At 46.1% G+C, this 24210-nt stretch overlaps 2 protein-coding genes across 4 annotated transcripts; both read right to left on the reverse strand.

Annotated features, from left to right (window-relative positions):
* On the reverse strand, positions 1-15980 carry LOC121545528 (myelin transcription factor 1-like). 3 transcript variants are annotated; one of them, XM_041856121.1, is made up of 17 exons: positions 15418-15980; positions 15193-15312; positions 14931-15021; positions 14615-14740; positions 14088-14302; positions 6017-6225; positions 5624-5731; positions 5153-5307; positions 4863-4925; positions 4481-4549; positions 3977-4039; positions 2042-2125; positions 1653-1877; positions 1304-1395; positions 784-887; positions 482-625; positions 1-341 (listed from the first exon to the last, which is right to left on the reverse strand). In XM_041856121.1, exons 1-17 carry the CDS (start codon positions 15896-15898, stop codon positions 198-200), a joined length of 2493 nt encoding a protein of 830 aa, XP_041712055.1. In that variant the 5' UTR covers positions 15899-15980; the 3' UTR covers positions 1-197. The 3 variants fall into 3 exon arrangements, with proteins under 3 accessions (XP_041712055.1, XP_041712054.1, XP_041712053.1); XM_041856120.1 differs by having other exon boundaries at positions 1-338; positions 5624-5848; XM_041856119.1 differs by having other exon boundaries at positions 5624-5848.
* Positions 15981-15991: 11 nt separating this feature from the next.
* On the reverse strand, positions 15992-23445 carry LOC121545529 (myelin transcription factor 1-like; the record flags this gene model as incomplete). Its single annotated transcript, XM_041856122.1, has 7 exons — positions 23368-23445; positions 18316-18410; positions 17920-17974; positions 17740-17770; positions 17419-17481; positions 16668-16906; positions 15992-16494 (listed from the first exon to the last, which is right to left on the reverse strand). Coding segments are annotated over exons 1-7 (1011 nt in total), but the record flags the coding sequence as incomplete, so codon positions are not given.
* Positions 23446-24210: the final 765 nt, after the last annotated feature.

Here is a 24210-nt window from a genome sequence, read left to right on the forward strand (position 1 = left end):
TCTCTCATCTTTTTAAGTGGGAGAACTTGCACAATTGGTGGCTGACTAAATACTTTTTTCCCCACTGTATATCCCAAAAGCAAGGGATGATTATTTATGGTTGTTGGGTTTTGTATTCCCACACACCATGTCACCCTGTCTCCTCTTCTACCTCTCTCTTTCATATGTTCCATTATGCCTCACCACTCTTTTAGAGACTACACTTCAATGCCTTTTACTGCTTGGTTGATGGACTCCAACAGAGCGCGGTTCTCCGGATTTTGGTAGCAATCTTTATTGGAAAACATATGGGTCAATGTGTCCACGTAGGTATCGAAGTTCAGGTCCGACATAGGTTCCTGCTGAAGTAAACACATGTAACGCGTTAGAGACAAGCTGTATGCGTTAATTTGTGAGCGAGTGCCGGTGCATTTGTGGAGAGTGTGTGGGTGTGCGTGAGTGCATGCATGCTCTGAGTGATCCATCCCTGTGTGTAACTCACCATGTGTGGCAGCCGGATGTTGGACAGGCTGCGGATCAGAGCTTTGCTCAGGCCAGACAGCTCCATATACAGGGCATCGTTCCTCTCCTCAATCTGCTTGTTCTCCTCCTCCATACTCTTCAGGTTCTTCTCCATGGACGAGATCTGGAGCAGAGAACCACAAATCAATCAACCACCGTTCTTCAGTCAGCCACAAACCAGTCAGAAACACTCTATACAATTCATTTTTGATTTCGAATTGAATTAGGAACGTACAGTCGGGACAGTATTTAGTGGGTATTGTTAACAAGTGGCAAACTCACCTGTGTGTGCAGGTTCATCATGTCATCCTCCATCTCTGAGTTGGACTCACTCAGTTCCCCGATCTCTTTGTTCAGCTGCTTGATATCTTCATCATTATCCAGAACTGGGGAAATTAAGCAACCAGTAACAACCAATGGTTGATGGACTCCAACAGTCAAACATTACATTTAAGTCATTTAGCAGACGCTCTTATCCAGAGCGACTTACAGGAGCAATTAGGGTTAAGTGCCTTGCTCAAGGGCACATCGACAGATTTTTCACCTAGTCGGCTTGGGGATTAGAACCAGCGACCTTTCGATTACTGGCATATTGCTCTTAACCACTAAGCTACCTGCCGCAAACATAATTGAAGATCATCTAGTTTTACTGATGTGTTGTTGACTTGATCCACTCATCATGTTGGGACAAATCCTAACTTCCACTGAAATCAATGCATGACTAAGTGGAAATTACGATTTGCCTCGTTATGTACAAACTGTCAGATGAAACATTTAAGTTACTGTATATCCCCAGACTTACCATCGCTGGCCTTGAACTTTGCTGTAATGTACTCATCTCCAGGGAACCTGGTTCTCTTCTTATTAGCAGAGGCTCTGGGACAACCAGAGAGACTGGGAACAACAGAAGAGGAAAAGAGAGATGAGGCTAGTGATGGAGTGCTGCTAGAATAGGGCCAAACTAATTTAGTTAGTTTATTTTAATATGCTATCATTTTTTTTGTCTTTATACAATATGTTTTGCTGTGCTTTAAAAACCTGACTAGATGTAAAAATCTATCAAATAACCTATAATATGTTAATAAAATAGTTTTTGTAAAGTGTTTGTACGAATCCCCCCAAAAACAATTGAATTTGAATGAGTGTAATACCTGCGGTGTGTGAGGAAGCTGCCGTTGGCGTGTCCTGATCCGTCACAGCCGGGGGTGGGACAAGTGGGGCCCTCTGTCTTAAAGGCCTTCCAGGAGAAAGGAGAACCGTTGAGGAGCCCCTCCTTCTGACGCCGCGCTGCCAGGGGGCACCCGTAGGCACTACGGTGGGTGGCATACTTCCCACTGATGTGGCCCAGGCTGTCACAGCCGGGCACCGGGCATCTACTAATGGAGGGGGGAAAGCCAGGGACAACAAGGAAGGAGAGGGGAAAGAGAGAGAGAGAGACAAAAGGAAAGCAATCAGTATCAGTTTGAAAGCTAGAGGGCCGAATAAAGGGCAATCCTTTGTGTGGATGGAAAAGAAAAGGAATTGTTGGTTGTGTACCAACCTTAAAAGCTCAGAGTCTTCCTTGTCATCCTTGGTGGGTGTTGTCTTGACAGCACCTTTCTTAGCACGAGGGCATCCAGACAAACTGACAGACGTAGAGAGAAAAATAAGGATTTGCATACAGTCCTTTTTAGAGGGGGTCCAGATTTCAGTTGTACATTTTGAGTAACGCCCCCACTAAGCAACGCCTTCAGAAAGTATTCATACTCCTTTACTTATTTCATATTTTGTTGTTACAGCCTGAATTCATAATGTATTAAATATATTTATTTCTCACCTATCTACACACAATACCCCATAATGACAAAGTGAAAGTATTCACACCCCTGAGTGAATACATTGGATTGCGAAAGTATTCACCCACCTTGGCATTTTTCCTATTTTGTTGCCTTACAACCTGGAATTAAAATGGATTTTTGGGGGGTTTGTATCATTTGAGTTACACAACATGCCTACCACTTTGAAGATGCAAAATATTTTTTTTTGTGAAACAAAGAAGAAATAAGACAAAAAAAAAAAAAACTTGAGTGTGCATAACTATTCACCCCCCCCAAAGTCAATACTTTAGAGCCACCTTTTGCAGCAATAAGCTTGGCACATCTAGCCACTGGGATTTTTGCCCATTCTTCAAGGCAAAACTGCTCCAGCTCCGTCAAGTTGGATGGGTTCCGCTGGTGTACAGCAATCTTTAAGTCATACCACAGATTCTCAATTGGATTGAGGTCTGGGCTTTGACTAGGCCATTCCAATACATTTAAATGTTTCCCCTTAAACCACTCGAGTGTTGCTTTAGCAGTATGATTAGGGTCATTGTCCTGCTGGAAGGTGAATCTCCGTCCCAGTCTCAAATCTCTGGAAGACTGAAACAGGTTTCCCGCAAGAATTTCCCTGTATTTAGCGCCATCCATCATTCCTTCAATTCTGACCAGTTTCCCAGTCCCTGCCGATTAAAAACATCCCCACAGCATTATGCTGCCACCACCATGCTTCACTGTGGGGATGGTGTTCTCGGGGTGATGAGAGGTGTTGGGTTTGCGCCAGATGTAGCGTTTTCCTTGATGGCCAAAAAGCTCGATTTTAGTCTCATCTGACCAGAGTACCTTCTTCCATATGTTTGGGGAACACCAAACGTGTTTGCTTATTTTTTTCTTTAAGCAATGCCTTTTTTCTGGCCCCTCTTCCGTAAAGCCCAGCTCTGTGGAGTGTACGGCTTAAAGTGGTCCTATGGACAGATATTCCAATCTCCGCTGTGGAGTTTTGCAGCTCCTTCAGGGTTATCTTTGGTCTCTTTGTTGCCTCTCTGATTAATGCCCTCCTTGCCTGGTCCGTGAGTTTTGGTGGTTGGCCCTCTCTTGGCAGGTTTGTTGTGGTGCCATATTCTTTCAATTTTTTAATAATGGATTTAATGGTGCTCCGTGGGATGTTCAAAGATTCAGATATTGTTTTATAACCCAACCCTGATCTGTACTTCTCCACAACTTTGTCCCTGACCTGTTTGGAGAGCTCCTTGGTCTTCATGGTGCCACTTACTTGGTGGTGCCCCTTGCTTAGTGGTGTTGCAGACTCTGGAGCCTTTCAGAACAGGTGTATATATACTGAGATCATGTGACAGATCATGTGACACTTAGATTGCACACAGATGGAATTTATTTAACTCATTATGTGACTTCTGAACGTAATTGGTTGCACCAGATCTTATTTAGGGGCTTCATAGCAAAGGGGTTGAATACATATGCACGCACCACTTTTTTTAGTTATTTCTTTTTTATAATTTTTTGAAACAAGTTATTTTTTTCATTTCACTTCACCAATTTGGACTATTTTGTGTATGTCCATTGCATGAAATCCAAATAAATATAAATTTAAATTACAGGTTGTAATGCAACAAAATAGGAAAAATGCGAAGGGGGATGAATACTTTTGCAAGGCACTGTACCTTCTATGGGAGGCGTAGTTTCCAGTGATGTGACCTGATCCATCGCATCCAGGGGTCGGACACCTGGGAGTCAACCAGAGAGAAGTCAGGTCAGGTCAGCATAGCACTGCATGAGATATTCATATGTATTGCAAATGTAGAGGTGATATGAAAGCGCTTTGTCATAAAGGTAGCTAACACTTTCTCTATGGGATAGCAATTTGTTTGATACAGGAGATCGCAGCAGAGGGAAAACACATCCCTGCACATTGTAGTGACAATACAAAGGGTTCAGTCATGTCAGTATAAAGTAGGGTTAGAACAGGGATAGGAAACTCTGGTCAAGGAGGGCCGCAGTGTGTGAAGGTTTTTATTCCAGCCCAGCACTAACACACCTAATTAAAATCCTTGAAGTCAGACAACAATTAGGTTTGTAGGTGTGTTGGAGCTGAACTGGAACCAATGCCTGCACACATGCCTGGGTTAGAAGGAAGGAAGGAAGGGGGAATACAAGCACAGACATACTTCAGTTCAGCAGAGTGGGCAGCCATGAGGGTCCGAAGAGACTTATCAGCAAGAGGACAGCCTGACAGACTGGAAGATATGGAAAATATATATATAGAGAGAGGATATTGTGTAGTCATTTAATAAGGGCAGAATAAAGGAAAGGCCTCGATCATTAATCATAACAATGAATACTGTTTACAGGACTCATAGTAGCACAATAGAGTATAGTAATTATTGAAAGTTCAGGATTTTTTATGCAGATTTGTAAATTAGTTGACATTCAGTATCAGTTCCTGAAAAACACTATAAATGCAGTTGTATGCAGTTGTAAGATGTAAAATTTGAAACAGTGCCACCGACTGCATTGGTTGTAATGCAGGGGAGTGGGGCTGTGTCATACCTCCGATGTGACGCGTAGTTTCCAGTGATGTGCCCACTGCCATCACAACCTGGGGTGGGACATCTGAAGATAATTGGAAGTTATTGGAAATTAATTCATTGAAAACATAATGAGGGTGGATGGCAGTACTACTTTCAACTGTGTTCTTTATCATAGTGATGTGTCAGCCTTGAGATTAGAGTACTAGGTAGATAGACATAGATAGACAATTAAATATTTAAATGTAGGTTCTTTTTCACTTATAACGTTGTTATGAATGTTGGATTGAAGTTATTTTAGAGTATTCTTACAGTAGAACCTCTTTTTTGCAGTCTTTGGGCGAGAACTGGACCTTGAAGCTGGACGTGGTGACCTCGCCTGGGTACTTCCTGTCCTCCATGCACTCCTGGGTGATGTCATCATCTTCTGCGTCAGAGGAGGTGTAGGAGTGGGCCACATAGTCCATCTGACAGAAGGTCAAACAAACACAGGTAAGGATGGAGATTATAGTTGATCATTTAATCCAGCCTTTATTCAAACCAGGATGTCCCATTGAGACAAAAAAGCTATTTTACAAAGAAGACCTGGCAAAGATGGCAGCTCTAGCATAACAAATCATGCATTCAGAACATAATCACACACGTCTCACCTTGCCATATTTCCAATTCTCATGCATCACTGGAAGCTGAGGCTAGAACACACACTAACTTCTCTCAAGACTATAACATTATCATAATTCCAATGGTTTGGTGTTAGTCGCAGACTTGGCATAAAGCGGTTACCTCATCCTGCTCCTCCTTCTCTTTGGGACAGTTTGGCTTGGTGAAGTCCAGAGGCCCCTCCAACTCCTCCTGCAGGTGGGCCTGGGACGAGGGAACACCTCCCGTGTGCTGCGAGGAAGAGGAGGAGGATGAAGATTGGTCTGGTGATTGCATCCCTTCCATCTTGATGGGCTTCTTCATGCTCAGGTCCAGTGTCCCATTCTCATCCACTTCAATATCTATTTCCTGAAGGTACAAGGACTATGTTACTACGTGTGTGTGTGCGTGCGTGCGTGTGCGCGGGTAGTAATGCAGTGTGTCCAATAAATACTTTCAAGAGGGAAAAATATATTCTTTATAAAGTCAACCACCAACAGGCTAGGCTGGGCTGAGCTGGGTAACAGAGAGGCCTACCTTGCCAGCTGGGTCCTGCTGTTTGGTGCTAAGGTTCTCTGGACTCTCCCAGCAGCGTGTGGACAGGTTCAGGATGGCAGTGGCAGCCATATGAGCAGCCTCGGCATCATGGGAGTAATCGTAGCCACTGGAGGACGAGGAGGAGCTGCTCTTTGCATATCCTCCCGAGAAGCTATGGCTCGGGGACGTGGCCTTAGGGAATGGTTTAGCTGTAGAGGAGAGAGAGGGTGGGTGTGTACAAATGAGAATTGACCTTCACAGTATAACACGCACCAAGCTGCCATTAAAGTTGTCCTATAACCAGCAGGGTCGTGATCCTAGACTACCGACCAATTTCTCTCATGAACAATGACGTGAAAAGTAAAAGTTATGTTTTGTTACAGTTTTTCTCAATTGCTAAAACACTAAACCCTATTGTCTGAACCAAATGCTCAGTTGCCTGAACCCACTGATTGAATCAATCACTCTTTTGGCAAAACCATAAGCACTTTTCACCTGTTTATACACAACTTGCCAACACATTTTCATTGTGATGCACCCGTGCTGCATAATGGTGAGCACATGTGACAAAAGTCAAACACAATTAGAGCACAGGTATCACCACTTGAACACAACAACTCAAAATTGATCACACTTGTGGCTAATGATGTGAGGGAACATATACAGTAAGCCAGTTCAGAGAGCACTGGTTTGTGAGGCCCTACAATGGATAGAAATCTGAGAGGAAGAGTTCGTGTGAGAGGAGGTCGAGGTGGTCGAGGTGGTCAGCGAAGACAAAGAACAGTAATATCTGATGAAATCAGAGCTACTGTGATTGACCATGTTCTTGTCCATGGTATGAGCATGAGGGAGGCTGGACAAAGGGTACAACCAAACATCAGTAGATTCACTGTGTCCACCATAATCCGAAGATTTAGAGAAGAGAACAGGTAATTACCTTTTTTTGACATTATAGTACAGTATGTAAATGTTGACAGCAATTACTGTATGACATACTATATACTGTACCACAGTATACTGTAAGTGAATACATGTTTCAGTACATCACTGTACCAATGTACTGTAATATTGTAATGGAGGGTTGGTCTAACTGTTTGTAGGCCTAGTATTCCATGTATATTTTTTGTAACTCCATGTTCTCTTTTTGTAGAATTGAAAGACTGCCACATGGGGGTGGGAGGACAGGTATGTTCTCCCCACACCAAGAGACCCTAATTGTTGATATGGTCCGTAAGAAAAATGCCATTAAACTGAGCGAAATTCAGCAGAAGATCATTGAGGACCATTTACATTTTGAGGGTATCAACAGTGTCAGCCTCTCTACTGTTGATCGTGTCCTCAAGCGCAACTGTCACGGTTTCGGCCGAGGCTGCCTCTCTCCCTTGTTCGGGCAGGTTTCGGCGTTCGTCGTCTCCGGAATTCTAGCTGCCACCGCTGTATGTTTCATGTTCGTTTGCTTTTGTCTGTTTGTTTCCACACCTGTTTCTGTTTTGGCGTAATTAGTGTCCTATAAGTTTCTCGTTGTGTTTGTCTAGTGTTGTGTGTAATTATTTTCCGTCAGTTGTGTGTATTGCTCGGTTGAGCTTCTCTCCACTACTCTGGAGTATTATCGCACCTGTTTGTGCGTGTTACATTTTGTCGCACCTGTTTGTGCGCGGTTACATTTTGTCGCACCTGTTTGTGCGCTGTTTCTTTTCGCCGTTGTGCGTAATTTTCGCCTTCGGGCCAAGTTGTCCCTTTTTGCCTATGTATGGGCAGTAATACAAGAGATTGGAATATCGTTCTGAGTCCTGCGTTTGATTCCACCATTACACCTACAGCACGCCCTGACAGAATTACACACCATCTATGGAATCAGCAGGAGCCGAAGCAGCCCAGACGAGACTGGAGGCCCAGGTTCGGGACCAACAAGATCAGCTCCTGCAGATGGGGACCGCCCTGCAAGAGGTGATTTCCACCCTCCGAGGCTGGGGTACGCCTCCACCGCCTCCCGCCCTGCCAGCACCATCGGCCAGCCCGCCCATTCCAGCGCCGGAACCTCGAGGAGTCCGACTATCTCTCCCGAGGGCCTACGACGGAACCGCGGCTGGGTGTCAGGGATTCCTACTCCAGGTGGAGCTATACCTGGCCACAGTGCACCCGGCACCTTCAGGGCATGAGAGCGTGTCCGCCCTGATCTCCTGCCTGGCCGGAAAAGCGTTGGAGTGGGCCAACGCGGAGTGGAGGAAGATCGACGCCACGACGATTACTTACAACGAGTTCTCCCGCCGCTTCAGGGCGGTGTTTGACTCATCCCCGGAGGGGAAAGCGGCGGGGGAGCGTCTGGTCTTCCTCCGGCAGGGGAGGAGAAGTGCCCAGGAATTTGCGCTCGAATTCCGTACTCTAGCGGCAGATGCAGGGTGGAATGATCGGGCCCTCATCGATCTATACAGATGTAGCCTACGAGAGGACGTCCGTCGGGAGCTGGCTTGTAGGGACACCAGCCTCTCTTTCGACCAGCTGGTTGACATGTCCATCAGGCTGGATAACCTACTGGCTACCCGCGGACGTCCTGCGGAGGGTCCGTCCATTTCACCCTCCAGCGCCTCCGAGCCGTGTCCTATGGAGCTCGGGGGCGCTGGCGCTAGAGAGGAGGAGTCGGCAGGCTAGGGGGTCCATCCACTGCACCAACTGTGGTCGGGGAGGACACACCGCGGCTAGGTGCTGGGGATGGCCTCCTAGGGGAGATGACGACAGGTCCCGCACTGAGGATTCCCTCCAGGTGAGTAGGCGCCCCACTCACCCAGAGCTCACTGTTGCCCATTTTTGTATGCCTGTACGTTTTCCACAGGTAGCACCTCATTCCCAGCATAAGGCGCTGGTAGATTCAGGCGCGGCTGGGAATTTTATTGATAAAAAGTTTTGTTTAGCGTTAGGGATTCCCCTCATTCCTGTTGATGTTCCTTTTCCCGTTCACGCCCTAGATAGTCGTCCGTTGGGTACGGGCTTAATCAGGGAGGTCACGGCGCCACTTAGGATGTGTGCGCAGGGGGATCATCAGGAGATGATTCAGCTGTTCCTGATTGACTCTCCTGCGTATCCGGTGGTGCTGGGCATGCCCTGGTTGAGTACCCATAACCCAGCTATTTCGTGGCAGGAGAGGGCTCTGATGGAGTGGTCTGCTCAGTGTGTGGGTAGATGTTTGGGCGTTTCCGTAGGGGGCTACCTCGGTGGAGAGTCCAAACCAGGTGCCCGCATTGCACGTTCCACCTGAGTATGGGGATTTGGCTATTGCGTTTAGTAAGGCGAGGGCGACGCGGTTGCCACCCCATAGGCAGGGGGATTGTGCGATAGACCTCCAGGCAGGAGCTGCGCTCCCACGGAGCCATGTGTATCCTCTGTCTCAGGAGGAGAAGAAAGCTATGGAGATTTACATAGACGAATCGCTGAGACAAGGATACATACGGCCTTCCACTTCCCCTGCGTCCTCGAGTTTCTTTTTCGTGAAGAAAAAGGATGGTGGTTTGCGCCCGTGCATCGATTACCGTGGTCTCAATCAGATTACGGTGAAGTATAGTTATCCACTCCCGCTGATTTCGACCATGACTGAGTCGTTGCATGGGGCGCGTTTCTTCACGAAATTAGATCTCAGGAGCGCGTACAACTTGGTGCGCATCAGGGAGGGTGATGAATGGAAAACAGCCTTTAGTACCACCTCGGGCCATTACGAGTATCTGGTCATGCCATACGGGTTGATGAACGCTCCGTCAGTTTTCCAATCATTTGTGGATGAGATCTTCAGGGACATGCAGGGGCAGGGGGTGGTGGTGTACATTGATGACATTCTCGTGTACTCACCTACCCGTGTCGAGCATGTGGCCCTGGTGCGTAGAGTGTTGCGGAGGCTGGTGGAGCACGACCTGTATGTGAAGGCAGAGAAGTGTCTGTTTTTCCAGGAGTCGGTCTCCTTTTTGGGTTATCAGTTGTCTGCGTCAGGGGTGAAGATGGAGGTAGACCGGGTGTCGGCCGTGCGTAATTGGCAAACACCAACCACTGTGAAGGAGGTGCAGCAGTTTTTGGGGTTTGCAAATGACTACAGGAGGTTTATCCGGGGTTTTGGACAGGTGGCAGCTCCCATCACGTCTCTGTTGAAGGGGGGTCCGGTGCGTCTGCAGTGGTCGGCCGAGGCGGACAGGGCGTTTGGGAGGCTGAAGGACCTGTTTACCTCGGCCCCGGTGCTGGCGCATCCGGATCCCTCTTTGCCGTTCCAGGTAGAGGTGGACGCGTCGGAGGCCGGTTTAGGAGCCGTGCTTTCACAACGGTCTGGCGCGCCACCTAAACTCCGCCCCTGTGCTTTTTATTCTAAGAAGCTCAGTCCGGCGGAGCGGAACTATGACGTAGGGGACAGGGAGCTGTTAGCCGTGGTACAGGCTCTAAAGGTGTGGAGGCACTGGCTTGAGGGGGCTCAACACCCTTTCCTCATTTTGACGGACCACCGTAACCTGGAGTACATCCGGGCGGCGAGGAGGCTGAACCCTCGCCAGGCAAGATGGAGTATGTTCTTGACCAGGTTTACTTTTAAGATCACGTACATCCCTGGGTCACAGAATGGCAAGGCAGATGCGCTGTCTCGGCGGTATGACACGGAGGAGAGGTCCGTGGAGCCCACTCCCATACTGCCTGAGTCGTGTCTGGTGGCACCGGTAGTGTGGGAGGTCGATGCTGAACTCGAGCGGGCGTTACGCACCGACCCTAGTCCACCACAGTGCCCGGAGGGTCGGAGGTACGTTCCGCTCGAGGTTCGGGATCGATTGATCTATTGGGCTCACACGTCACCCTCCTCTGGACATCCGGGTATCGGCCGGACAGTGCACTGTCTTAGTGCCAAGTACTGGTGGCCCACGTTGGCAAGGGATGTGAGGGTTTATGTTTCCTCCTGCTCGGTGTGCGCCCAGTGTAAGGCGCCTAGACATCTACCTAGGGGTAAGTTGCTACCCCTGCCCGTTCCACAACGACCATGGTCCCACCTCTCAGTGGACTTTATAACAGACCTTCCCCTCTCCCAAGGGAATACTACCATCCTGGTCGTTGTGGACCGGTTCTCTAAGGCCTGTCGTTTGCTCCCCATGCCGGGTCTTCCTACTGCCCTACAAACTGCCGAGGCACTGTTTACCCATGTGTTCCGGCACTACGGGGTACCCGAGGACATTGTGGCTGATCGGGGTCCCCAATTCACCTCCAGAGTCTGGAGAGCGTTTATGGAGCGGTTGGGGGTCTCGGTGAGCCTCACCTCGGGTTACCACCCGGAGAGTAATGGGCAGGTGGAACGCGTAAACCAGGATGTGGGTAGGTTTCTCAGAACATACTGCCAGGACCGGCCGGAGGAGTGGTCAAGGTACGTTCCCTGGGCCGAGATGGCCCAGAATTCCCTACGCCATTCCTCCACTAACCTAACTCCATTTCAATGTGTGTTAGGTTACCAGCCGGTTCTGGCACCCTGGCAGCAGAGCCAGATCGAGGCTCCTGCGGTGGATGAGTGGGCGCGGTGCTCGGAGGAGACTTGGAACGCTGCACACGTCCACCTGCAGCGGGCCCTCCGACGTCAGAAGGCGAGCGCTGATCTCCACCGCAGTGAGGCACCGGTGTACGCACCTGGTGATCGAGTCTGGCTCTCTACCAGAAACCTGCCCCTCCGCCTGCCCTGTCGGAAACTGGGTCGGCGGTTTGTAGGGCCATTTAAAGTCCTGAGAAGGTTGAACGAGGTATGTTATAGATTACAGCTACCTGTGGAGTATAAGTGTATTAACCCCTCGTTCCATGTGTCCCTTCTCAGGCCGGTGGTGAAGGGCCCACTCCAAGAAAATGAGATCTTGGAGACTCCTCCGCCCCGTTGGACATCGAGGGGCACCGGCGTACTCCGTGAGATCCATCTTGGATTCGAGACGTCGGATGGGGGTCTCCAGTATCTAGTGGAGTGGGAGGGGTACGGTCCGGAGGAGCGGTGCTGGGTGCCGAGGAGAGACGTTTTGGACCCGTCGCTCCTGACGGAATTCCATCGGGGGCATCCGACGCGCCCTGCTCCGCGTCCTCCTGGTCGTCCCCGAGGCCGGAGTCGGCGCACGTCTGGAGCCGCGCGTCAAGGGGGGGGTACTGTCACGGTTTCGGCCGAGGCTGCCTCTCTCCCTTGTTCGGGCAGGTTTCGGCGTTCGTCGTCTCCGAATTCTAGCTGCCACCGCTGTATGTTTCATGTTCGTTTGCTTTTGTCTGTTTGTTTCCACACCTGTTTCTGTTTTGGCGTAATTAGTGTCCTATAAGTTTCTCGTTGTGTTTGTCTAGTGTTGTGTGTAATTATTTTCCGTCAGTTGTGTGTATTGCTCGGTTGAGCTTCTCTCCACTACTCTGGAGTATTATCGCACCTGTTTGTGCGCGGTTACATTTTGTCGCACCTGTTTGTGCGCTGTTTCTTTTCGCCGTTGTGCGTAATTTTCGCCTTCGGGCCAAGTTGTCCTTTTTGCCTATGTATGGGCAGTAATACAAGAGATTGGAATATCGTTCTGAGTCCTGCGTTTGATTCCACCATTACACCTACAGCACGCCCTGACAGCAACAGACTGCGCATGAAACAGCTATACAGAGTGCCCTTTGATCGCAACTCAGACAGAGTCAAAGAGCAAAGATTCCAGTATGTACAGGTTGGCATATATCCAGACACATTCAATGTTGATTACTCTAAGTAGTGATTTACTGTAGTGGCCTAAATCACTTTTTCCGTATCACTTACAAAACTATATCTATTTCTACAGAGGGTTTTTCAACTGGATGCAATGGAAAGACCCCATCAATACATCTACATGGATGAAGCTGGGTTTAATCTCACCAAAAGGAGAAGGAGAGGCCGTAATGTGATTGGCCATCGGGCCATTGTTGGTGTTCCTGGGCAGCGTGGTGGCAATGTCACATTATGTGCTGCCATCAGCAATCATGGGGTTGTCCACCATCATGCCAACCTGGGGCCCTACAACACTCACCAGCTCCTCATTTTCCTCAATCACATGCGAGATGCTTTGTTAGGGCAGCAGGATGAGCATCCCATCTATGTTGTTGTTTGGGACAATGTGAGTTTTCACAGAGCCCTCCAGGTTAGAGAGTGGTACAATATGAACCAAGGTTTTATCAATCTTTGCCTTCCACCGTACTCCCCTTTCCTAAACCCCATTGAGGAATTCTTCTCCTCATGGCGGTGGAAGGTATATGAACGCCAACCTTACACCAGGGTAAATCTCCTGCAAGCCATGGGACTTGCCTGTGGTGACATAGGTGTGGAGGCATGCCAAGCCTGGATACGGCATGCCAGGGTTTTCTTCCCCCGTTGCCTGGCCAGACAAAATGTGGCCTGTGATGTGGATGAAGTCCTGTGGCCTGACCCAGTACGGAGACATGATGCTGTGGCTGAGTAATGCACTTATTTGTATATTTTTGTACTTTATTTTTACATGGGCTTACTGTACACAAGTGGCAAACGCATAAGATTTCTGTTTGTTTTTACAAGTGCTACAACATGCATTTAGATGCAACATGCATTTAGCCTACAGTGAACAATAAACATTTATTTCTCCAGCTTCATGTCCTGAGCATTGTGTTTTCTATTTTTCTACGTAGTGTTTAGTGACTGTTCAGTAGTGTTTTTTATTTTGATTGACTCGGGGCACGATTTGACAACATAGTTCAGTTTTGAGCACAGATTGAACTGTTTTGAGGTGAAAGTTTGGTTTTGCAAGAAGAGTCTGAGGTTTTGTGAATGTAGCTTGAAAATTGGGTTTTGTGTTCACAGTTAAGAGAAAAGGAGAGCAGCTTTCAAGAAATGTGTCTTAGCAATCGAGAAAAACTGTAGTTAAAGGGACAGTTCACCCAAATTACAAAATGACACATTGTTTTTCTTTTTACCCTGTAAGCAGTCTATGGACAAGGTATGACAGCAATACATGCCTTAGTTTAGTTTCCCTGGCACTATTTTCATTTTGTAATTTGGGAGAACTATCCCTTTAAGCAATGGTTTCCAACAGAAATTCAACAAATGCCAAGATCATCTTACATTTGAAGGCTTTGGGTGAGGTTTGACTGGTGGAGGGCATCTTTGGAACCAGCAAAGGCTTCCCAAACACCTGGACGTCGAAGCTTGCATAGTCGAAGGAGACCTTGGAGTATTTCTCCAGCTCTTTGGCCAGGTTGGCGCGGGGCGTGGCAGGCACCATGTTGGGTCTGTAGCCGTACTGAGGGATCTCCAGCTGCTTCACAAAACACATAGGTCTGTAGGAGAGAGAGAGAGAGAGAGCGAGAGAGAGAGAGAGAGAGAGAGAGAGAGAGAGAGAGAGAGAGAGAGAGAGAGAGAGAGAGAGAGAGAGAGAGAGAGAGAGAGAGAGAGAGAGAGAGAGAGAGAGAGAGAGAGAGAGTGAGAGTGAGAGTGAGAGAAAGAGAGAGAAGAAAGGTAAGAGACAGAGGTGGTGAAACAGTCAGAACAATTTGTACAAGAGAAGGGGTAAAAGATTAGTAAAATGCAGAGATGGACAGCTATGGTAGTAAGTGGAGATATGGAGAAAGGGAGGAGCAGAGAGGGCTCACCTGAGAACTCTGTCTGAGTGGGGGCTCCCAGTTGGGGGCTCGCTGACTGAAGGCTGGGGGTGACTGGGGGTGACATGGCCCCCCTTGGAGAGTTTCTCTGCAGCTGCTATGGGACAACCGGACAGACTGAGAGGGACAAAGAGAGATAGTGAAAATGTATAGAATTCCACCACAAATAGATCCTTTTAATTGACTAACATTGTGACTAGAACTACAGCTCATCAGCTGCTAATGTCCCATATCCTCAATAATAGTATTTATTAAGTGTAGGGATAAAAGGTCAATGTCAGGTTATAATCATTGGACAGTATAATACCTGCGGTGTGTGTTGCGATTGCTGTTTACGTGACCCTGGCCTATGCATCCTGGAGTTGGACACTTCAGCACGTTCTCGTGCATGGCCAGTACTAGGGAGATGGAGGGAGAGAGAGAAAGACAGAGTATGTGTGGCAGATCTACATATTGTTCAAAGGAGTACATGTAATGTTTCCCTGTTAGAACTTTGGTATTAGCGTGTTAGTGCTCTGCTAGTACTCACTCTCAGAAACAAAAGTACAACTACAAAAAACAGTACTCACTCTCAGGTGGGATCCTGTCTTTGTGAGGGCACCCAGAGAGGCTGCGGTGGTGAGGGTACAGCCCAGTCACATGGCCCGTCCCATCACACCCAGGGGTGGGGCATTTCACCTCCTTCTTTTCTGGATGGGAAGGGGAGAGATGTTGAGTGAACAGAATCCCTAACAATTGGAAGATGAACCTATGGTGGGTTAAAAGATATCCTGATAAACCATAAACTGTCCTACCTTTGCTGTGGTGTCCTCTGTGTCGCATGGCTGGGTCCATGGCATTGCTGGCCCTGTCGTCGGGGCTGTGGTAGTGCTGGTGCTCGGGAGACTGTTGGTCGACGTGCGGCCCTCTCACCTGCTCGGCCTTCAGGGCGATGGCTTGCTCCAGCAGTCCCAAGTTCCCCCGGGTCATATCCCAGGTCTCTGAGTCATCTGTCACGCCCGAACCCTGTGAGAGACAGTCATCTTCCTCCTCCTCTTCCTCCTCCTCTTCCTCCTCCTCAGATCGTATCTCGTTGACCACTGTGGTAGGTGGGGCTTTGAGAGAGTTGTGGTCCTCTTCTTCCACCTCCCCTGCTTCTGTTTCCTCCTCTTCTTCCTCCTCCTCTTCCTCCTCTTCAGTCAACGGGGTACCAATCTTTACCTCCCCCGGTTCCACTTCTGTATCCTCACATTCCTGAGCAGGAGTACTAGAGGCAAGAGGGATGGCAGGCTCCATGTAGACCACCTCATCCTCCTCTTCCTCCTTTTCTTCCTCTACCTCCTCTTCCTCCTCTTCCTCCTCTTCCACCTCCTCCTTCTCTTCCTCCTCCTCCTTCTCTTCCTCCTCCTCCTTCTCCTTTTCCTCTCCCTTCTTCTCTTCCTCTTCTTCCTCATCTCCCTCCTCTTTTGCCTGATGCCTGCTGTAGTCGCCACTGGAGTACTGGTGATCTGAGATTTCCTGACTCACACATTGCCTCTCCTCCTCTTTCTCTTCCTCCACTCCCTCCTCCTCCTCCTCCTCCTCTCCTACCTCCTCCTTTTGCTTCTCCTCACTCTCTGATCTCCCTGTTTCATCGTTGCTTTTGGGCTGCTCTATTATTCTGTGTTCATCAACTGTATCCTCATCTTCCTCCTCCTTCTCCTCCTCAGCGGCCTGTATCTCTGCCACTACTTGCACCTCCTCTTCATGTCTGTCTGCCTTTGCTTCTGCCTGCTGTTGGGTTGTGGTGGCTGTGTCCTTCTGCGGAGTCCCTGCTTTAGGTGCAGCTATGGTGTCAGACTCAACAGACGTCTCTTTTTCTGTGTTTTCAGGTACCACCTGTGAGCAATCGGCTGTGTACAGTGCAGAGTTGATAGGTTATTGCTAAATATGAGCGGTTCCCTGTATTTGTCTTTTCATCAATACTCACTTTAGTATCATTATCAATCTGTACCACTGTAATAGCCAATAACAATCCATGATAAATGTGATATTTTCCTTGGATTCTGGTCTTCTCTTGACTCACCTTTCATGGACTTGGGAGGGTTTGGCGTTTTGTTATTTTCCTTCTCTTTCTGCTCCTCCTCCTCTGACTCCTCCCCCTCCTTATGCTCCGCCTCACTGGCGGCATCACTGTCTGCTGTGTTGAAGCTCTCGTCCATGGCCAACTTCAGGGGCGGGGTCTTTTTCTTGGGGGCGGGTTGATTATCTTCTGCCTCCACCTCCACAAGTTTCCTCTTCTTCACTATTGGGCATCCAAGAACGCTATGGGTGCAAGGTGAGGAGATGGGTGTTAAAGTCTTACTCCAGTCTCCTTTTCACCTCATTTAACACCTGATTTACTTAACAAAAGGCACATCTCAATAGGTGGTCCAGGTATCCTCATGACATGGCACAAGTGGGGGGGATGAGCCTTTCCTCTTTTGTTCTCTATTGCTCCTCTACTGTTTCTTGAGCAAGGAGGGTGACTGATGACATCACAAAGTCACCATCAGACCAATGCCCTACTCCTTGAAGTTTACAATATTTTTTTACCCTTTAGTGTGTGTACTTTACTGTATTTATACTGGGGATATCGTTTTGCAACAGGTAAAGTTCAAAAATCACTGGAGAACGTCTTTTAAGAGACTTTTGAATTACCCTTAATACCACTATATGTGGTATTTTTAATGGAGTTTTTTCTCAATGACCCAAAGTATTTGCATTAAAAACTGGTGTTAGCAAAGGAACTTGAGCGCTAAGAGTTGGCGGTGGTTAGTCTAGTTAGTATATCATACCTTCTGTGTCGTGAATATCTCCCAATGACATGGCCTGAACCATCGCATCCGGGGGTGGGGCAGCTACTTAGTGAAACAAACAGAAAACAAACATTTGTTTTATTCATCTTGCACAATGAATACGTTCAAACTTTGTATGTGCTATTCAGTTCATCATCAGCCCAGTTTATTTGCTCTGAATATCTGCATGCTCTGGTTTTAGTGCACCTGGCCAGTCTAAAGCCATATTGCATTTATCAGGAGTGTCCTACATGTATACAGTAACAGGACAACTGTGTGGGTGGATTCAACACAGTAGCAGAAAGAATCTTACTCTCTCACCTTAACTCTGCTCCCACGAGTTCAACGGGTACTGGGGAATAAAAAGACAGAGAGAGAACATCATAAGACACACACTTATCCTACAATACACAACAAATGAAGCCGTTTCAATTAGTGAGTGTGCATGTGTGCCTGCGTGCGTGCCTACTGTACGTGCATGTCTGATTGGCCCCAGCTCACCTCTGATGCCTTTTGAGCGGGTCCGGGTTCTCGTATCTGCTGCGTCCTGACTCATCTGAAACACACAGAGTGTCATGACACTGCACTCACTATCTGTCTCTCTTTCTCTTGTTCACACACACACACACACACACACACGCACACACACACACACACACACACACACAGACACACAGATACAAAGGCTTCACTTTTTGAGTGACTTCTCTACAATTATTCTGCATCCTCAATGTATACAGTGCCATAGCAGTATCAATGTATTTTCCCCCCTATCTTCCTCTTCCTGCACACAAGTATTTTAAAGGAGCAAGCTGTTGTTACGAAAGCAGAGCCCTTATCAACTCTAATATAAGCTTTTAAAAGGAAATATCAGCACACACACACACAGCTTCTTACTTTGATTCGAAGGCTCCTCTTGGTCTCACAGAATCTGCTTATTCTGTCTCCTCGTGTCCACCTCTGGTTCAGCAGCTGCCCTCTGAACTCATTTTCTATTGGAGAGGAGAGATATAGAACACACAGTCAGGCTTATACAACACCAGCATACAACATACATCAGGGTTGGGCAAACCTTTTGGCCGCACAGATGTTGCTTCCAGAGGCAGTTTGGAACTCGGTAGTGAGTGTTGCAACCGAGGACAGAGGATTTTTGCGCGCTACGCACTTCAACACTCGGCAGTCCCATTCTGTGAGCTTGTGTGGCCTACCACTTCGCGGCTGAGCCATTGTTGCTCCTAGACGTTTCCACTTCACAATAACAGCACTTACAGTTGACCGGGGCAGCTCTAGCAGGGCAGATATTTGATGAACTGACTTGTTGGAAAGGTGGCATCCTATGACGGTGCCACATTGAAAGTCACTAAGCTCTTCAGTAAGGCCATTCTACTGCCAACGTTTGTCTATAGAGATTGCATGGCTGTGTGCTCGATTTTATACACCTGTCAGCAACGTGTGTGGCTGAAATAGCCAAATCCACTAATTTGAAGGGGTGTGCACATACTTTTGTATACATAGTGTACATACTTAGACAGGCCCAAACTGTGTGCACTGGTGACATCCTAACCTATTAGGGATACAAGATATATAAGACTGTGTGACATACTTAATTTTTTCCATGTATGGCAATTTCATTCCATGACATAATGTAATGTTGATTGTTGGTGTCCTTCTTATTTGTTGTTAATCTTATTTGTGTACAAAATGTTCTAAAAAGCTTAAACACAAAACTATCCTTGAAGAGCACCCCTAGAAAATCATCACATGTTCAATCTGGACAGAGCTACAGGTAAAAACGGTCGATGGTTGATAAGAGGGTGATAAATAACCATGACTGTTATTGCATACACAACAAGCTCCCCATACACAATAGGGCTGTGTGGTTGAGATTCCCACAGAGAAATATAAGAGAACAATACAGTAGGCCGACAAGTACTAGCGCTGTTAAATCAATGGCATTGAGGCATACACTGTTCCAAGATCATGTTGCGTTAAACATGCAGCAATGTGCAAAGAATATGTATCATATAGCATTTTAGGCATACCTATGATTAGGCCTAATTGGCCTATATAGTTGGACGTTATAACCGGTGGTGATTCTATTATTTGAGGAATAGCCTTTAATGAACCAGACAGTTAATCACTATATACTAAAATATTAAACTGCATATCCGCTCACCAGAGCAACTAGCCTACCCTAAGTCTCCTCCTCGACCATGTTAGCCTATTTTTCTTCTCTCTTGCACATAATGGAATTAGACCTATATGCCTAGAGTAGGACACATTTGAATACATTTAGATGATTTATGAATATGTGTTTAAAGAGAAAGAAAATGGCTTCGTGGCTTTGTTTATCGGCCTTGCACAAAAACACCACGGTGCTGTCCATGGTGCTACTAACATGACCTAACACACTCGGCTATGGCACCACGCCTTCGAGTTAATCGGTCTGGTTTAGAGAGAGAGAGAGAGCCTTCAAATATCAAGCTTGGGTGGGTTTTTCTAGTGCTATTATATTAATAAGGTCGTTGTAATGGCACTCTTAGCGCACATAGCCCCGGGAGATGGTGACATTTGAGGAGCGCATGATCATCGGCTCTCGGAAATGTAGCTCCACCTCCCCCAGTTTCCTACTGACACATTTTACAGTCATTGACTACAAACACGACCTCCATGCGAGCAGAGTAGGAAAGCACAGGCAAATATATAGCAACGCAGCAGCAGGCCCATTGCAAAGCCACTTTGTAACCAAATAACGTGCAGGTTTAGGCCTTGATCATCGAGTGAACATGCAACTGAAATATAAAGACAACAAAATATATACGAGATAAGAACAAGAAAAGTAGGCTACATTGCGCTTATAAAGGCCTATGCCTCTACGGATTGCAAAAACATAAATGACTTTCACAATAGAACCCTAAACCGAAACAGATATGCCTAGTGGTTCAAATATTATTTTACATTATCTCCCCGGTTGCCTAATTTTCTATAGGCTCTTCATAATGGAAAGAAAGGATAAACCATAAAATACAATTACATGGCTATGTACAATGCCACACAATAGGCCTACAGCTTTCAAACTTATCAACATTAGGTCTATATGCCTCTTTCCTCGAAGTTTCAGAAACCCTAAGCAACACGAAGTCGGATACAAATCACACATTAATGCTTTTACAAACTGTGAACAATATAGCTTATTCTGAAACTCATATCAAAACGATCAACGTTTTTTTCAAGGGTACTATCAAAAGAGTTCGACATTCGTCCGAAATGACGTTCTCTGGTCGTTTGGATTACTTTTGGATTACCAAAACAGAACTGTGTGTTCTGTTTGTTCATGCCTTAAGTCTATATTACTGAAGGTTATGTGAAATAAGATACAATTATGTTCTATATGAATGAGCATCCTAAAGAGACCTCATCTTTAAGAATTAAGACCCGGACGTCCATTAGGCGATAGAAACCAACAGCAATGGATGTTCGCGAAAAGATAATAAATAGGTTTACAATCTGATTTCAAACACATTTGAGGAACACAATCATTTAACTATACTACAGAATTTGAAACCGTAATATGATTATAAATACCATTCTTGAATGACTCTGGTTGCTTCGTTGTTTCAAGTAGGTAAGGCGGGCCTCCTGATTCCTATTTCAACAACTTCTTCTCAGCGTTGAATACTACGTCCACAATTTCCCCGCACCTCTTTCATTGACCGTTAGAGACATCAAACATAATCCGGAGCTGAGTGCTCTTCCACCAGTCTTCAGTTTACAAAAGCGGCATTACTCCAACTTTAAATGTAGAATAGCCTACTCCAAAATTCATAAGCAAAAAAACATGGCTTCATTTGCCTTTGTCAGCGAGAACAGGCCTACGTAATATTGCCTTACCTTTCGCTCATGGGCCATTGTTCACCCCTCCCCCCATTCTCTGACATCACCATAGCAAACCCCACAACATAGGCTAAGAGGGGCTTCGGTTACTCCGGTTAATTTTTTATATCAGTATTCATGCTGCAGCATCAATCATAATTTTCTGTAGTCTACACCCTCCCTCAACATCAGTATCAAGGTAAATCTAAGCACGGTGAAAATATCTTGAAGAGTTCAGTACCCCGGGTGGTGCGTGCCTTAGTTTCAGCACCATGGACAGTAGCTAGAGCGCTCTGCTAAAACGGCGATCCATAAAAATAACATTTGTCCTTATAGATGTGGTAACTACTCTCAGAGCTAAATATAAACCACTTTCCAATTCACACCGATTGAAATTCCTTCAAAGTTAACTTAAATAGCCGATGTTTTATTGAGAGAAAAAAAACAATCGAATTGCATGGTGTCTGTTACAGACAATGTTTTCGTAGCACTTTGTGTCTGCCTATATCAACCAAAATATTTCACATTTCACATTTTAGTCATTTAGCCAAAAACTGAAACATTGGTGTCAAGGCAAAAAAAGCGTAACATACCCCTCTCAGAGGGAACTCGTTTTTCTTGTGCAACAACACACAGGCAGTACTCCGCAAAATATGATTAGGCCTACAGCCTGAGCTCCTCTGGACAAAGTAGTAGTAGCCCTACAGTATCCTTTCCTATATTTGCTCTCTACTGATTTTGTTTTGAAGAAAATCAAATAATGTTACAGAAAAAAAGCTACTTTAGAACAATGTATTGATTAAATATAGTAGGCTAATAAATGCTAATACAACCACGAATATATAGGCTATGACCATAATCTAGGTCTAATCGTCAAATCATGCAGCCTATACCTATACAAATTTGGATAACCAATCAATAATTTAAACGAAACGAATATGCTATTAGTAGCTTTATAGTAGTATACACTTTTGAGTGCGTGTAAATAAATGATTTTACTTATTGGGCATATAAAGTACCCTACTAGGCCTAGTCTATACCCCTCAAACGTCCGGTTGCAAATATGTTGAAAAACAAATCTCAATTTTGGCACTGTTAAAGCTCGAGCAACTTCAAAAGAGTTTTGCATATTTAAAGTCTCAACTCCTCTTCGGTTACCAGCTGGGGCCTTTTTTCCCCGATCGCAGTCATTTTTTAAAGCCACAGTGCAGATGGACAGCCCTGCTCTGGAATACAATTAGCGTCGGATCTGCTATGACTGGGACGGGCTGTATAAATATTACATAGGGGGTGACCGACGAGAGGGTAGGCTGCTCTCTCGACTCCCCAAAAACAGATGGACCAATCTGACAGACTCCCCCACCCCGCACAAAATGTTTTTAATACGCCTGCAGCCTGACGTCTCCTATACAGAGTTAAGAGCCACTAATCCCTGAGGGGACAAAACTTTCCTTTGTCTAACAAAGTGTCTGAACAGAGTGTGAGTTCAGGAAATCTTTGGTCAGCACAAAGAGCCTTGTGTGGTTAAGATTCAACATAGTTTTTCTATTAATATAAATTCGGGCATGTACAGAAAAACTTTCCATAAACAGCTGAACGGTTAAAAGGCCCAGAAAATTCAGCAACTGGGCACAGACTGCAAATCAACCTTTGTTTATACGTTGTCGACAAGCTTATAGCTTCCGTACATTTTGGGTTATATTTAGACATTGTGTAAATAGAGTTGATGAGTTTTTGCTAATGAAATACGAAGAAGTCACATAATTCGAGTATGTTTAAATAAAGTTGACGCCACCTGTGTGTGTCTAGTAGTGGGTGGAAGATGCTTATTTATCATCCCTAAAGCCAATGCAAATACTGACACTTTCTTTACGATGAATATGTGTCTTTTAATGACTTTGAATAGAGAACATGCAAGTTTAAGCTATAACAGAAGAGCAGGCAAGGCCTATCCTAACAGACTAAAAAGTGACAGATGCTTAGACCGTCACATCTGCTCCTAACCATAGTTCAGTTAGCCATCAACACATTGCTTACTGAAGAGAGAGAGAAACAGATGATAAATAGGCGACTCACCTAAAAAGGTTTTACACAGCTTCATCTTTGCTGTGACTTTTCCCCTTGTACACTGCTTCCAAACACAGGCAACTTTACTTCATACTAAAGAAAGTTGGGTAGAGAAACGTATGAGTCGGGAAGGGGGGTATTATTGGGCAGCTGTCGATTTGAACCAATCAGAGGCCACCGGTCCTGTTATTGTTTCCAAAAACAGCCAATGAGAGCGTCGCACACTGTCAGCGTTCCAAAACAATGCCCATTGAAAACTAACACAAAGGGGTCGCGGTATCCCTAGTAAGTCACAAGTGAAATCCAACTTCTTCCCGGTTCTCTCATTGCAACTCCTCAAAGATGCTTGAGCTTTCAAAGTGTCTCTGAAAGGAAGCTTTCATTTCTTAGAATGCCTCCCTCAGAATCTTATCAGCAGGTGAAAGGAAGGCATACCCTACCAATTTCCCATAATATGTAATGAAACGAATTATATAATACTGAAGTAGTGTGTACAAATGCACAATCAGATTAATTTAGTTAATACAATTATGTTGGTAGCATGCAATAAAGTGGTTCTAACTTGGCAATAGTGTGGAAACAAGTTATAGGCCTAGTAGGCCTACTCATAGGCTAATGAAAACTCATAGCCTATACCCTTAATTTCAGTGTAATTATGTTCTTCTTTCAGGCTATTACACCACATTTGTAGTACAGCAACATGCTACAGTAAGGTTGTGTTCTGTCAGATAGGGATGCCAAACCCCGATCACTGAGTTCTAGTCTATCAATCAGTTACTTACAAATCAATGAAGGACATTTCTCAGACACATGCCTACCATTTGACACACTGTAGTCTGACTGTCATCTACA

This window comes from Coregonus clupeaformis, chromosome 30 (genome assembly GCF_020615455.1).
Source record: "Coregonus clupeaformis isolate EN_2021a chromosome 30, ASM2061545v1, whole genome shotgun sequence".
Taxonomy (NCBI): domain Eukaryota; kingdom Metazoa; phylum Chordata; class Actinopteri; order Salmoniformes; family Salmonidae; genus Coregonus; species Coregonus clupeaformis.

Coding starts and splice junctions, on each gene's coding strand:
- LOC121545528 (XM_041856119.1), bottom strand. CDS start 15,898: ATGGAGCCTGCCATCCCTCTTGCCTCTAGTACTCCTGCTCAGGAATGT. Junction 15,022..15,192: donor AGACAGGATCCCACCTGAGA/GTGAGTACTGTT, acceptor CCATCTCCCTAG/TACTGGCCATGCACGAGAAC. Junction 626..783: donor TGATGAACCTGCACACACAG/GTGAGTTTGCCA, acceptor TCTCTGCTCCAG/ATCTCGTCCATGGAGAAGAA.